This window comes from Halichoerus grypus, chromosome 4, assembly GCF_964656455.1.
Source record: "Halichoerus grypus chromosome 4, mHalGry1.hap1.1, whole genome shotgun sequence".
Classification (NCBI taxonomy): Eukaryota; Metazoa; Chordata; class Mammalia; order Carnivora; family Phocidae; genus Halichoerus; species Halichoerus grypus.
This window is the reverse complement of record NC_135715.1, coordinates 150,092,207-150,108,958: the sequence shown is the minus strand read 5'-3', so window position 1 is coordinate 150,108,958 and position 16,752 is coordinate 150,092,207. Positions and strand designations below refer to the sequence as shown.

Below are 16,752 nucleotides of genomic sequence, written 5' to 3'. Positions count from 1 at the left end.
GGCAATGAAACAGACTTATAAATTTAACAAACACCAGGGGAATGTGGGTTGATTTCTTCTAGAAATTCAATTTACTTATCCAATACAAATCAAGCAGCTAGAATCAGCAGGGGGCTATCCTACCTAGAAACTGAAGAAGCAAGAGGTGGTAAAGGTGGCTATACCCTGAGAAAGTCTCTGCCACAGAATTCTGCGGACGCCCCCACCCAAGGCTGGATACACAACCTGCACTGGCCCACAGAGAGATGATATTGGGAGCACAGGAAGCCCAGATGGCCAGTGCCATGAGGGAGCCCTCATCCAAGTACTGCATAATGACATACCACTGTTCTTACTCAAAACCTTATGTGTAGTCATCAGCAGGGACTATAAGGGAGCCTCACTTTTAAAATAACTCCCTTCAGGGGCGCCTGGGTGGCTCAGTCGTTAAGCGTCTGCCTTCGGCTCAGGTCATGATCCCAGGGTCCTGGGATCGAGCCCCGCATCGAGCTCCCTGCTCGGCGGGAAGCCTGCTTCTCCCTCTCCCACTCCCCCTGCTTGTGTTCCCTCTCTCGCTGTGTCTCTCTCTGTCAAATAAATAAATAAAAAATCTTAAAAAAAAATAAAATAAAATAAAATAACTCCCTTCATATTATTCTGCCTGGGAATCGGCACCCAGCTTCTGAGGAGCTTCCAGCACCACATTTCCCTGATATACCACTGGCATATTAAGTTGATTTCTGACCTGCCCCCTAATATCCACAACAGTATCACAATGCTGGTATGCTCTCCCCTAAATAGGACATTTTAGTACTGGAATAAATTAATCTTTTTGCTCCGGTCATTGTCACCTTAATAAATAATTCATGAGGTCTTGTAGTTTTATGGGTGGTCAAATCCTGAGTACCTGACTACGGTCCCTACTTTTTGATTCTGGTATGGTAGAAGAACCCAACCTGAACCCAAATCAATCTAGGACTTCGATGTTTCCAGGCATGCCTGGAGGGCCAGTGGAACTGATCCTATTTTCGTAAGGGACCAGGGTTGTCTCAGGAGATAAACCATTCTGAGGAAAGAGAATATCAAGATACATAAGCTCAGTCCAATAACAATGCCCTTAAAATCAAAAAGGGGAGATTTTAAGATGGCATGTTTTCAATCATTCAGATTATTCTCTGGTCCCGCACCAACATAGAATGATCCCTACAACACAGAAAAGAACAACTGTTAGGAAAATGACTAAAAACGTTGTTTTTGCACCAAATTGTTAGGGGTTCAAGGCAGCACTTCCTTGAAACCAGTAAAATTCGGAAAGAAATTCTCCTTGCTTCATTGGATTGGCTTCAACATGTCTCACAGTTGATGTATGCTGTTTAGCAGGCATGAGGAGGAGCCAGCCCCAGAGGTGACACCAGATCCCCAACCAGGAGCAAGAGCATCACTAATGTAATGGCATTAGTGCTGAGCTGCCTTCATGGGGCCTGTGGAGTGCCTGGAGCCCAGCAGTGGATCATCAGAGAGAGCTCAGACAGGAAAGAAGGAGACTGAAGAAATCTTAGAGTACCTGAGAGCTGATCCAGGAGCATATGAGAGTCCTAGGAATAACTATGTGGGGGTGACTACTATGAAACTGAAAGTTCTCTAGTAATTGGTACAGGAACCAGGAAAATACTGATTAGTATTCCACTTGTGGTTTTTACTTTTACTCCATGCTGGCTGGGTCTGGGAAACAACTCCTGCTGATTTTGAAAGCCTGTAAATTCAAATCCAACTAACTACAGTTCACCAACACTGATGACCAGATGTTGTGCATTAGTCAGAAACTAGAGAACTAATTCCACTATGGCATCCCATTGCAACAATATGACTGGATCCCTTATAGTTCAGGGGCAGTGTGCTTATGCCAGCCATGCTTCTTCATCCACAACCACCTCTCACCAAGCACAGCTTTCATCTCACCTGATTCCTTGCATCCCAGGGTCATTAGTGTCCAGCCAGACACTACAACCTGGGAAAATAAAGCATTATTCGGAGGTGCTTCCAGGATACTATTTAGCTTGGCAAGGGTTATACATGGAGTATGTCAACAGGTGCTGGATCCCTGAGCAAGAGATTTCCTCCTCCAGGAAGATGCACACTAACTGTCCATTCTAGAGGCATGAGATCTATTACTTAATTCCCTCTCAAATCATGGAGGTCACTAGCCACATGGTCTTTGACTTCATCTCGAGTACCATGTGAGCATCCAGGCAGTATTAATGGAAAGAGCCACGTTTCATTGTGTATCCTGCTCCCTCTGCCTTGTTTCTGGTATTTTCCCCATTGCCATGCATCTTGAGAAAAATTTACAACCTTTGTCTTTAGTTCTTCATATCCTATGAACTCTCCCCAACTTTACCCAGCTCTTACACATAGCCTATTACCAGAACTAATTCTCTTACCAAGTCATTGTCAAACTGAGTGCTCTCTTTAGTCTTAAGTTTACTTGCCCTTTTTCTCTGTTGAATTTGATGGTTTAACTATTTCCATATTTTAAAAATTCTCCCCATTTGGCTTCCATGCTATCATACTTTCTTGGTCCTCCTCCCTGTATCATTCCTTCTCAGTCTCCTTTGCTCTCTCTCCTCTGCTTCTCCCCACCCCATTTAAAAGCTGCTATTCTCCAGAGTTCTAGACTTGGTCCTGTTCTCTAAACCACTTCCATGCCTTAAAAAAACAAAAAACAAAACCAAAAAACCTCTCCTATATACTTTTAAATCTCAAGTCTCTACCTTCTAATAATAATGCCCCTAGCTCTACTTTCCATATTTCCAAACTTCAGTGTCCAAGATATGAAAATCCAAGAACATAATTCATAAAAGACCCTAGCAAAACTTAGAGAAACATCCAGCTTCAAAAGATGACAGGCATAACAAGACCCAGCAGAGAAAGAGGATTTTAAATCATATTCTTTATGGAACTAAAGGGCTTTGTGCTGAGTGCACTGCTTTTCAGTAGGTCCACAGGATTTGATCCTCACCTCCATCCCTGTGTAATCACAGTGATAGTTATAAAAACTAATCACCATCTATAAGGATTATTATACAGAATGTACCAAAGAGCATGAAGAAATAAATACACTATTTAATAGTTTGTTGAGTCTGTATTTTATTCATGGGGGTTATTTTTCTAGGATCTCTATGCTGAGGTATTAAGTTAACCTTTGCATTTTGACACTTTCCTTGTTTTCTCCTAACTTTCAACAAGTTGTGGCTACTGTGAATAATTACTGAAAGTTCCTTACCTTTTTCCATTAAGTTCCATGACTGGTATTGAGTAATGTTCTTTGTATCCTGAATCTTCTACAAATGCATCAGCAGCACAATCCCGTATTTTTTCTAAATTGTTCTAAAATATGAGTTATGTTACTAAAAACATATCTTTAAACAAGTCTAAACAATTATGGCTTCTTTTAGATGAAATTTTATACTTGTAAATGATATATTTTTAATATAATATCCCACCAGACCCTAATGATAACCGCATGTATCCAATTCCTACTTCAGGAGTGAGGAAAAAATACAAAAGAAAAATAGTGTAAAGAAGGTAGGAAAGCAATGATAATTCAAACGTTATGTTTATATTAAATTCTAGATTAAATTATTGTTCCTAAACTCTAGAGGATCTCTTTTCTAACACTAATCTTCAAGGAAAATGGAAGACTATGTAGTGAATGTTGAAGGATTTCTACTATACTCTTTCATTAACTATTTTAGGGCACATATGGTCCATTAGAGGTCTATAAATTCTGTGAGGATAGTTGTACCTAGCTTATTTGTCATTTCATCTCTGACACCTAACATACCTCTGATATAGTTGCACTTAATTCATGTATGTTACATAATGTACGAAAAGATTAGTGAGTTAGGAAGATAATCATTTGGAGACTGGCCTAGTGCCCGTACCAACAGAGACTCTTTCTGGATGGAGAATAAGATAAAAGAGTTGTGAAATGACAAACCATTTTGGAAACAATAATAATTTAAACCTTAAAATCTTCCAAAGCATTCTCAATTGAAGGTGTGCTGATATCAAATTCAATTCCTCCATGAACATGAAAATATTGATCCTCTTTGTAGTGAAAATGCTGGCATTTAAAATCTCGTCCATAAATAAATGGAGGCAATTCTCGCTCTGTCTTGACCTTGTCATCTCCAAAAATGAAAACAAACTTTAATTTAAAAGTGAAAACAACACATACACAATCATATTTTGAAGATCTAGATTCTTATTTACGTAAACCAAGCGAAAAAAATCCACATTAAAGAAAATCTTGGCGGGGTGCCTGGGTGGCTCAGTCGTTAAGCGTCTGCCTTCGGCTCAGGTCATGGTCCCAGGGTCCTGGGATCGAGCCCCGCATCAGGCTCCCTGCTCCGTGGGGAGTCTGCTTCTCCCTCTCCCACTCCCCCTGCTTGTGTTCCTGGTCTCGCGATCTCTCTCTCTCTCTCTCTCTGTCAAATAAATAAATAAAATCTTAAAAAAAAAAAAAAAAAAAAAAAAAAAAGAAAATCTTGGCAATTATAGTCTCTAAAATCATGGCCTTAGTATATATTTTAAACATGAAAATATATTTATAGCATACATTTTAGTTTCATTGTATAGACATTTCAAGGGAATAGTCAAACCATTATTCTACTTATTGATTTCTATGTGTGAGTTCAAGACTAATATCTTACCCCCCTTGTTAGAAAATATTTGAAACTATGCCTCAGAGAATCTTGGGCTAAATAAACAAAAACTTAAACTGAGCTGGTTCAGGCAAAAAAAGACATTAAAAAGAAATAGGTGGGTATCTCTCACTGACAAAAATAACCAGCTCACTTTTTTGGAAAGTAATAAAACCACACATATAACATTTATTTTAGAAAAATAATTTTCTAAAACTCCAGTAATGATTAGGTTTGTCCAATATTTTGAATTCTTAGCAGAATATGGTTTCATCAATGTAAAGCATATAACGTATTTTGAGAAGTGTAAAAGGTACAGAAAAGTACAAGGAATAATATAACACCCTAATATCACCACCTGGAACCATTAACATTTAGTCATATTTGCTTCCAATAATCTAAGTAATAAAACATTACAGATATAGCTAACATTCTCTTTAATGAAGGGCCTCTTAGTTCCATACACCTGCCCTCTTACCTCCACCCCAGGATAAGAATGGTCATGAGCCCATTTTTAAGTAGTTCACAGATAAGTGTAATAATTTTCACCGTTTGAATGCTTATGATACAAATTTTCATTAAATGATTTGCAAAATTTCTACTGAAAATTTGCCACCTGAATAGAAAGCCCATCATAATAAGCCTACATGTTTGGGCACCAATGAAAATATATAAATTGTGTGCTAATCTGGGTGCAGGGAATAGTTTGCACTACATGCCTGTCAAATTCCATGTAAGTATGGTCCTATTTCAGCTCTCTATTCTCTTACATTGGTTTATTTGTGTAAACAGTGCTAACACACTAGTAGAGTTTTGAAATATATTTTCATTTCTTTTTCAGAAATTTAACACCATTCATGATCCTTTACTGCTCCATATTAATTTCAGAATCAATTTATAAACTTTCATAAAAAACACAATAGGGATTTTGCATAGAAGTGCACTGAATTTATAGGTTTATAGATCAGATATGATACATTCATAGTGTATCATATGTCCCATCATGAGCATGGCATATTTCCTTATTTTTCTCAAAATTTGTTTTAAGTCTTCTAATAGCCCTTATAATTGGTATAAACATATACCAAGTACTATGTACATATAGGAAATATTTTTAACTACCTTGGAGACATTAAATTTTGTTTTGTTTTGTTTTGTTTTGTTTTGTTTTGTTTTGTTTCATAATAGGCTACAACAAGGTTATATGCCTGGACTCACCTACTACAAGCAAAATTGAATTTAAATATAAATTTAGATTTATCCGAAGATGGCGGAGAAGTAGGAGACCTAAATTTCATCTGGTCCCAGGAATTCAGCTAGATAGTTATCAAACCATTCTGAACACCTACAAACTCAACAGGAGATTGAAGAAAAGAATAGCAGCAATTCTATGAACAGAAAACCGACCACTTTCTGAAAAGTAGGATGTGCGGAGAAGTGAATCTGAAGCGATATTCAGGAAGTTAGACCATGGCGGGGAGGGAGCCTCCATCAGCCGCTTCTGGCAAGTGATAGAGCAGTGGAGCACAAAATCGGAACTTTTAGAAGTCGGGTCCACTGAGGGACGTTGCTCCAGTGGCTAAGCGGGGGGTGGAACCCTTGCTGGGACAGTGTGGTCTCGGGACCCTTGGGTCACAGAAAGACCAGGGGTGCCTGAGTGCGGCAGAGTTCCCAGGTATCAGAGTGGGGAAGCTGGCTACAGAGACAGAGCTGAGGCGCGGGCTCTCAGCTCGGGGTTGCCATAAACTGTGATCCGCGGCACAGTCAGGCCACTGCTCTTCCAGCAGGGACCCAACAAGCGGCAGATCTGGGGAGACTCCCCTTCCTCCCCCGGGAGGGGCGGCACAGGAGTGCACCACAGGGCTCTGCTGGGTTTGGAGACTTCACACAGGGTCATGCACCAGAGATAGAAATGCTCGGTCATACGCCAGGTGAGCACGGAGTGCAGCCAGAGAATGGGGAGACAGGACTGCTTTTCTCTGGGGGCTCACTGAGGAGTGGGGCCCCGAGTTCTTGGCTCCTCTGGGCGGAGATTGGGAGGCCACCATTTTCATTCTTGTCCTCCAAATCTGTGCAGAAAGCTTGCAGGGAACAAAAGCTCCCAAGAAAAAAACCCGAGCAGATGACTTAGCCTGGCCCTGGCAAGGGTGGGGCAATTCCGCCTCCGGCAAAGACATTTGGGAACCACAGCAACAGGCCCCTTCCACAAAAAATCAGCAAGAACATCCAGCCAAGACCAAGTTTACCAATCAATGAGAACGGCAGAACTCCAGTGCTAGGGGAATATAGCACATAGAATTCATGGCTTTTCCCCCATGATTCTTTAGTCTTTCAAAGTTAATTTTTAAAATTTTCTTTATTTTTACTTTTTCTATTTTTTAAAAATTTTTCTTCTTTTCTTTTTCAACCAACATCTTATCAATTCCTTTTTTAAAATCGTTTTTTTAAAAAAAGATTTTATTTATTTATTTGACAGAGAGAGACAGCGAGAGAGGGAACACAAGCAGGGTGAGTGGGAGAGGGAGAAGCAGGCTTCCCACTGAGCAGGGAGCCCAATACAGGGCTCAATCCCAGGACCCTGGGATCATGACCTGAGCCAAAGGCAGACACTTAACAACTGAGCCACCCAGACTCCCTAAAATCTTTTTTAATTTTCATTTTTACATTCATATTCTATGCCTTCATTGTATTTAACCTTATTTTTTGTATATATGTGAGTTTTTCTTTCTTTAAAATTTTGGGATACAGTTTCTTCTAACAGATCAAAATATACCTTAATCTAGTGTATGGCTTTGTTCTAGTCTCCTGCTTGATCACATTCTCTTTTTTTTTTTTTTTTAATTTTCTTCCTTCTTTTTTCAACCAACTTCTTATCAATTCCTTTTTAAAAATCTTTTTAAATTTTCATCTTTACAATCATATTCCATCCCTTCATCGTATTTACCCTTATTTTTGTATATATATGTTTTTCTTTCTTTAAAATTTTGGGAGGCAGTTTCTTCTAATGGAACCAAATACACCCAAAATCTAGTGTGTGGCTCTGTTCTATTCACCAGCCCGATCATATTCTTTTTTGTTTTGTTTTTTTTCCTTTCTTTTCCCCCTGGTTTCGGGTCTCTTCTGATTTTTTAGTGTACATTTTTCTGGAGTCATTGTTACCCTTTTAGCATTTTGTTTTCTCATTCATCTATTCTTCTCTGGACAAAATGACAAAACTGAAAAACTCACCTCAAAAAAAAAAGAACAAGAGGCAGTACCGACTGCCAGGGATCTAATCAATATGGACATTAGTAAGATGTTGGAACTAGCGTTCAGAATGATGATTATAGAGATACTAGCTGGGCTTGAAAAAAGCATAGAAGATACTAGAGAATCCCTTTCTGGAGAAATAAAAGAACTAAAATCTAACCAAGTCGAAATCAAAAAGGTTATTAATGAGGTACAATAAAAAATGGAGGTTCTAACTGCTAGGATAAACGAGGCAGAAGAGAGAATTAGTGATATATAAGACCAAATGATGGAGAATAAAGAAGCTGAGGAAAAAGAGAGATAAACAACTACTGGATCATGAGGGAAGAATTCAAGAGATAAGTGATACCGCAAGATGAAACAATATTAGAGTAATTGGGATCCAAGAAGAAAAAGAAAGAGAGGGGCAGAAGGTATATTGGAGCAAATTATAGCAGAGAACTTCCCTAATTTGGGGGAGGAAACAGGTATTAAAATCCAGGAGGCACAGAGAACCCCCTTAAAATCAATAAAAATAGGTCAACACCCCAATGTCTAATAGTAAAACTTACAAGTCTCAGAGACAAAGAGAAAATCCTGAAAACAGCTCAGGACAAGAGGTCTGTAACCTACAATGGTAGAAATATTAGATTGGCAGGAGACCTATCCACAGAGACCTGGCAGGCCAGAAAGGACTGGCATGATATATTCAGAACACTAAACGAGAAAAATATGCAGCTAAGAATACTATATCCAGCTAGGCTGTCATCGAAAATAGGAGAGAAAAAAAGCTTCCAGGACAAACAAAAACTAAAAGAACTTGTGAACACCAAACCAGCCCTACAAGAAATATTGAAAGGGGTCCTCTAAGCAGACAGAGAGCCTAAAAGTAACATAGACCAGAAAGGAACAGACACAATATACAGTAACAGTCACCTTACAGGCAATACAGTGGCACTAAATTCATATCTTTCAGGCAATACAGTGGCACTAAATTCATATCTTTCAATAGTTATCCTGAATGTAAATGGGCTAAATGCCCCAATCAAAAGACACAGGGTATCAGATTGGATAAAGAAGCAAGACCCATCGATATGCTGTCTGCAAGAGACTCATTTTAGACCCAAAGACACCTTCAGATTGAAAGTGAGGGGATGGAAAATAATTTACCATGCTAATGGGCATCAAAAGAAAGCTGGGCTGTCCATCCTTATATCAGACAAATCAGATTTCAAACCAAAGACTATAATAACAGATGAGGAAAGACACTATATCCTACTTAAAGGGTCTATCCAACAAGAAGATCTAACAATTATAAATATCTATGCCCCTAACACAGGAGCAGCCAATTATATAAGCAAATTAATAACAAAAAATCAAAGAAACACATTGACAATAATACAGTAATAGTAGGGGACTTTAACACTCCCCTCACTGAAATGGACAGATCATCGAAGCAAAAGATCAACCAGGAAATAAAGGCTTTAAATGACACACTGGACCAGATGGACTTCACAGATATATTCAGAATATTTCTTCCTGAAGCAACAGAATAGACATTCTTCTCTAGTGCACATGGAACATTCTCCAGAATAGATCACATCCTGGGTCACAAATCAGGTCTCAACTGGTACCAAAAGTTTGGGTTCATTCCCTGCATATTTTCAGACCACAGTGCTTTGAAACTAGAACTCAATCACAAGAGGAAAGTTGGAAAGAACTCAAATACATGGAGGCTAAAGAGTATCCTACTAAAGAATGAATGGGTCAATCAGGAAATTAAAGAAGAATTTAAAAAATTCGTGGAAACAAATGAAAACGAAAACACAACTGTTCAAAATCTTTGGGACACAGCAAAGGTGGTCCTAAGAGGAAAGTGTATAGCACTATAAGCCTTTCTCAAGAAACAAGAAAGGTCTCAAATACACAACCTAACCCTACACCTAAAGGAGCTGGAGAAAGAAAAGCAAATAAAGCCTAAACCCAGCAGGAGAAGAGAAATAATAAAGATCAGAGCAGAAATCAATGAAATAGAAACCAAAAGAACAGTAGAGCAGATCAACGAAACTAGGAGCTGGTTCTCTGAAAGAATTAATAAGATTGATAAACCCCTGGCCAGATTTATCAAAAAGAAAAGAGAAAGGACCCAAATAAATAAAATCATGAATGAAAGAGGAGAGATCCCAACCAACACCAAAGACGTACAAACAATTATAAGAACATATGATGAGCAACTATATGCCAGCAAATTAGACAATCTGGAAGAAATGGATGCATTCCTAGAGATGTATAAGCTACCAAAACTGAACCAGGAAGAAATAGAAAACCTGAACAGATCCATAACCAGTAAGGAAACTGAAGCAGTAACCAAAAATCTCCCAACATACAAGAGGCCAGGGCCAGATGGCTTCCCAGGGGAATTCTATCAAACATTTATTTATTTATTTTTAAAGATTTTGTTTATTTATTTGACAGAGAGAGACACAGCAAGAGAGGGAACACAAGGAGGGGGAGTAGGAGAGGGTGACGCAGGCTTCCCGTGAGCAGGGAACCCGATGTGGGGCTCAATCCCAGGACCCGGGGATCATGACCTGAGCCAAAGGCAGATGCTTAAGGACTGAGCCACCCAGGGGCCCCCTACCAAACATTTAAAGAAGAATTAATACCTATCCTTCTGAAACTGTTCCATAAAGTAGAAATGGAAGGAAAACTTCCTAACTCATTTTAAGAGGCCAGCATTACCTTGATCCCAAAACCAGACAAAGACTCTATCAAAAAGGAGAATTACAGACCAATGTCCCTGATGAACATGGATGGAAAATATCTCACCAAAATACTAGCCAATAGGATCCAACAGTACATTAAAAGGATTATTCACCACGACCAAGTGGGATTTATTCCTGGGCTGCAAGTTTGGTTCAACATCCACAAATCAATCAATGTGATACATTTATAAAAGAAAGAACAAGAACCATATGCAGAAAAAGCATTTGACAAAGTATAGCATCCTTTCTTGATTAAAACTATTCACAGTGTAGGCTGTTGGTGGGAATGCAAGCTGGTGCAGCCACTCTGGAAAACAGCATGGAGGTTCCTCAAAAAGTTGAAAATAGAGCTACCCTATGACCCAGCAATTGCACTACTGGGTATTTACCCCAAAGATACAAACGTAGGGACCCAAAGGGGTACATGCACCCCGATGTTTATAGCAGCAATGTCCACAATAGCCAAACTGTGGAAAGAGCCAAGATGTCCATCGACAGATGAATGGATAAAGAAGATGTGGTATATATATATACAATGGATATCATGCAGCCATCAAAACGAATGAAATCTTGCCATTTGCAGCGACGTGGATGGAACTGGAGGGTGTTATGCTGAGCGAAATAAGTCAATCAGAGAAAGACATGTATCATATGACCTCGCTGATATGAGGAATTCTTAATCTCAGGAAACAAACTGAGGGTTGCTGGAGTGGTGGGGGGTAGGAGGGATGGGGTGGCTGGGTGATAGACATTGGGGAGGGTATGTGCTATGGTGAGCGCTGTGAATTGTGCAAGATTGTTGAATCACAGATTTATACCTCTGAAACAAATAATATATTATATGTTAAAGAAAAAAAAAAGAAGAAGATAGCAGGAGGGGAAGAATGAAGGTGGGGAAATCGGAGGGGGAGACGAACCATGAGAGACGATGGACTCTGAAAAACAAACTGAGGGTTCTAGAGGGGAGGGGGTCGGAGAATGGGTTAGCCTGGTGATGGGTATTAAAGAGGGCACATTCTGGATGGAGCACTGGGTGTTATACACAAACAATGAATCATGGAACACTACATCAAAAACTAATGATGTATGGTGATTAACATAACAAAATAATAATAAAAAAAAACTATTCACAATGTAGGGATAGAGGGTACATACCTCAATATTATAAAAGCCACTTAGGAAAAACCCACAGCAAATATCATTCTCAATGGGGAAAAACTGAGAGCTTTTCCCATAAGGTCAGGAACATGGCAGGGATGTCCACTACCACCACTGCTATTCAACATAGTACTAGAAGTCCTAGCCACAGCAATCAGACAACAAAAAGAAATAAAAGACATCTGAATCGGCAAAGAACAAGTCAAACTCTCACTCTTTGCAAATGATATGATACTTTACGTGGAAAACCCAAAAGACTCCACCCCAAAACTGCTAGAACTCATACAGGAATTCCGTAAAGTGGCAGGATATAAAATCAATGCACAGAAATCAGTTGCATTTCTATACACCAACAACAAGACAGAAGAAAGAGAAATTAAGGAGTCAATCTCATTTACAATTGCACCCAAAACCATAAGATACTTAGGAATAAATCTAACCAAAGTGGCAAAGAATCTGTACTCAGAAAACTATAAAATACTCATGAAAGAAATTGAGGAAGACACAAAGAAATGGAAAAACGTTCCATGCTCATAGATTGGAAGAACAAATGTTGTGAAAATGTCTATGCTACCTAGAGCAATCTACACATTTAATGCAATCCCTATCAAAATACCATCAACTTTTTTCAAAGAAAAGGAACAAATAATCCATAAAATTTGTGTGGAACCAGAAAAGAACCCGAATAGCCAGAGGAATGTTGAAAAAGAAAAGCAAAGCTGGTGGCATCACAATTCCGGACTTCAAGCTCTATTACAAAGCTGTACTCATCAAGACAGTATGGTACTGGCACAAAAACAGACACATAGATCAGTGGAACAGAAGAGAGAGCCTAGAAATGGACCCTCAACTCTATGGTCAAATAATCTTCGACAAAGCAGGAAAGAATGTCCAATGGAAAACAGACAGTCTCTTCAACAAATGGTGTTGGGAAAATTGGACAGCCACATGCAGAAGAATGAAACTGGACCCTTTCCTTACACTACATACAAAAATAGACTCAAAATGGATGAAAGACCTAAATGTGAGACAGGAATCCATCAAAATCCTTGAGGAGAACACAGGCAGCAACCTCTTCGACCTCAGCTGCAGCAACTTCTTCCTAGAAACATCGCCAAAGGCAAGGGAAGCAAGGGCAAAGATGAATTATTGGGACTTCATCAAGATAAACAGCTTTTGCACAGCAAAGGAAACAGTCAACAAACCAAAAGACAACTGACAGAATGGGAGAAGAGATTTGCAAATGACATATCAGATAAAGGGCCAGTATCCAAATCTATAAAGAACTTATCCAACTCAACACCCAAAGAACAAAGAATCCAATCAAGAAATGGGCAGAAGACACGAACAGACATTTTTCCAAAGAAGACATCCAAATGGCCAACAGACACATGTAAAAGTGCTCAACATCACTCAGCATCAGGGAAATCCAAATCAAAACCTCAATGAGATACCACCTCACACCAGTCAGAATGGCTAAAATCAACAAGTCAGGAAATGACAGATGTTGGCGAGGATGCGGAGAAAGGGGAACCCTCCTACGCTGTTGGTGGGAATGCAAGCTGGTGCAGCCACTCTGGAAAAACAGTATGGAGGTTCCTCAGAAAATTGAAAATATAGCTACCCTATGACCCAGCAATTGCACTACTGGATATTTACCCCAAAGATTTAAATGTAGTGATCTGAAGGGGCACGTGCACCCCAATGTTTATAGCAGCAATGTCCACAATAGCCGAACTATGGAAAGAGCCATGATGTCCATCAACAGATGAATGGATAAAGAGGAAATGGTGTATATATATATATATATATAGAATGGAATATTATGCAGCCATCAAAAAAAAATGAAATCTTGCCATTTGCAACAATGTGGTTGGAACTAGAGGGTGTTATGCTAAGCGAAATAAGTCAATCAGAGAAAGACAATTAGCATACGATCTCACTGATATGAGGAATTTGAGAAACAAGACAGTGGATCATATGGGAAGGGAAGGAAAAATGAAACAAGATGAAACCAGAGAGGGAGACAAACCATAAGAGAATCTTAATCTCAGGAAACAAACTGAGGGTTGCTGGAGTGGAGGGGGGTGGGAGGGATGGGGTGGCTGGGTGATGGGCACTGGGGAGGGTATGTGCTATGATGAGTGCTGTGAATTGTGTAAGACTGATGAATCACAGACCTGTACCTCTGAAACAAATCATACATTATATGTTAATAAAAAATAAAATAAATAAATATAAATTACATATATATAATTATTTTATATTTGATTTTTGTTGAAACACTTACCTGAAAAAGGTGGAAGCAGACTACTTAAATATGGAACTTTCATCTTCTTTTTTAAACTCAGTAGAAAGGGAGTCAGAAAACATATTAACTTTAGGTATCCTATCCCTCTTCTGATTTCTTTTTTTTTCTCAAAGTGTTTTTGAATAATCTTTTTCTGAAGATATAATCTTTGCTGTAGTCTCTGGTAGGTACAAATATCAAGATGATCTTGATTACATTTTACAGCATTAGTAAGCCAATAGGCTGTTTCAAATATAAAAACATTTTCATACTGTTGAACTTGTGTGGTACTGAATGTTAATTTTAGCATAATGTTTTCAGCATATTTCATAAAAACAGCTTTTTCTTCAGGGCCATTGGGGTTATATGTTGGATCTTCATTCATGTCTTCATCATAGATTCCATTAAAGTCTGGATCCTTCGTAATATCAATCAGACCTTAACAGTAAAAGAAAAAAAAATGTAGACAGTGAAAACATCATACTTGGCTTCTGTATAAATAGAGGAGATTGAACACCGGGTTTCATCTTGAAATCCTACTAAAGTGACAATAAAGGGATAATGAGATGCTAAAAAATTTGTTAAAGATGAAAAGCACGTGGATGAGTGGTAACCATGCAGAGTAAAGGAAGATGAAAGCTTGTGGAATTAGAATAGATTTCCATTCCCTTTGGAGGCAAGAAACACATGTAAGTCCCATATTTAATCAGGGTAACTATGGAAGAACAAGAAAATGTGATCTCCCTTTAAGCAGGGATTCAGTTTTTCACTTGGCTAAAAGTATAATTTGCTTTTTCAAGCCTTCTATTACACATTTCTTGTTTTTGCTGATATCAGAAGCTAAACATATACAATAGAGAACTTTCCTGCTAACTAATCGTGATGAAATAAATAAGAATTAAAACTTGATTTTACTCTAAGTGACAAATTTCCTGTTACATTTTCTTCCTATTTATGATGAAATTAAGGACTTCCTTGTCAAATTGTCTTTTTAAGGACAGTTACACTTATGTTACCCTTAATCTAAGCTTGAGAAAACTGCATAGAATCATAAAATATGTATTGATAGAAAATGTGGAGTCTGTAACATATGTGCCTTAAAAGTGCAAATGATAGATCAATGTGCCTCCCTTTCTTTTTCCTTTTTGTCCTTCCTCAAATCTATTAAAAAAAAACAATAAAAGCCAGAATACACTTGGATTTTTAAATGGTCACTATGATTCACTTCCCTTTTGCAAAAGTTAAATTAAGAAATTAAAGTATTTCTGAAAAGTATTAAAGTATTTCTAAAAGAATCTGAACATAAGCCATAGTATTTGCTGACATCTCTAAAACTTTGGAGCCTGAGGTGGCTGGAGCCAATAGGCAGCAAGTCAATTCTTCTCACCATAGAAAGGCAGGAAATTGGAAGGACGTGGAACCTCTCTGACCGACAGGTCCTAGTGTTAGGTCCTCCAACAAGGGGAGGAGAGGGAGGAGGAGGTGGCTTAGAAATTGGAAGCACGTGGAACCTCTGAGGACCGGTCCTAGCGTTAGAATTACAAAAAAAAAAGAAAAGGAGGGGGAGGAGCAGAAAAGATTGGTTCAAAGTCTGATTAAGGTGCAGTGAAACCCCCAGATCGCCTTCCCCAGAGAGCACAACACCTCCCCTTCTTTTCTAAAAGGTTTGAGCAGCTGAGCTGAAAACCGGGAACAGTGAGAGTCTGCGCGCTGAAGAGAGATCCAAAGCCCCTTCCCCCTCCTCTGGCCCAGGACTTGCCCTCCAAACAGGCAGGAGACTGCAGGAAACAGATCGATCAAAGAGGAAAGACCTACAGATAGAGCATTTAGGGAGAGGCTCCCCAGTGAAAGGACAAGGTTTCTTTCTGATCCCACTACAGTGCAGTGTACCAGTGAGCAAGCCCTGTTCCTGCCGCACTCCTAAATGAGAACAAACTGCGAATATCTCCACACAGGTGAGGAGAACCTCTCAGGTGAAACAACAGGGACTTGAATTTGGGCGGAGACGAGAAGGGGGAAAAAGAGGAAGGGGGAGGAGGAAAGGCGGGAAGGGAGGGGAGGGAAGGGGAGGCGAGGGGTGGAGGAGGCAGCGGGGCGGGGCAGAGTGGCGGAGGGCTGAGAATGGGGGAAAGGATTTTGGAAAGCCATAACCGAAAGTGCCTAGAAAAGAATCAGCCAGTTTAGATAGAAAGAGGAGACTGAAGGTGTGGAGAGAGACATCTCTAAGGGAAAAAATGGAATTGCTGCACCACCTGATATTTGACTTTACTGAGAGGAGTTGGAAATGGAATTGGAAAACTTAGCTAATTTTTTTAAATGACACAGTTCATGTCCCCAAAAATAAAGTTATTAAAGAAAGGAAATGTGATCCCAACACGTAATGCAAATCATATGTACAAAGTCATAATAAAGTAAAAAAACGAGAAAGGATTTAATAAAAAAAACTGGATATAACTAAATTTGGAGGATGAAGAAGAGGAAACACAAGACTCCATTGTTTTAAACCTCTATGTTAATTTCTTTTAGTCTTATCTCCTGCCCTGCTTTTGCTCCTGAACTCGATTCTTTCTCAATGCCTAATACATATCTTTATCTGAAGGTCACAGAAACACTCCTAAACTAAATT

At 39.1% G+C, this 16,752-nt stretch overlaps 1 protein-coding gene across 1 annotated transcript in view; it reads right to left on the bottom strand.

The window, feature by feature from the left end:
* The window catches only part of ANKAR (ankyrin and armadillo repeat containing), a 73,926-nt gene that overhangs the window by 49,505 nt on the left and 7,669 nt on the right, over positions 1–16,752 (bottom strand). Inside the window, exons 3-5 of the mRNA XM_078071108.1 lie at positions 14,127–14,564; positions 4,007–4,170; positions 3,263–3,366 (exon numbers count right to left, since the gene is read on the bottom strand). Of these exons, the coding sequence (XP_077927234.1) occupies positions 3,263–3,366; positions 4,007–4,170; positions 14,127–14,564 (706 nt within the window). The remainder of the gene's footprint in view (positions 1–3,262; positions 3,367–4,006; positions 4,171–14,126; positions 14,565–16,752) is intronic.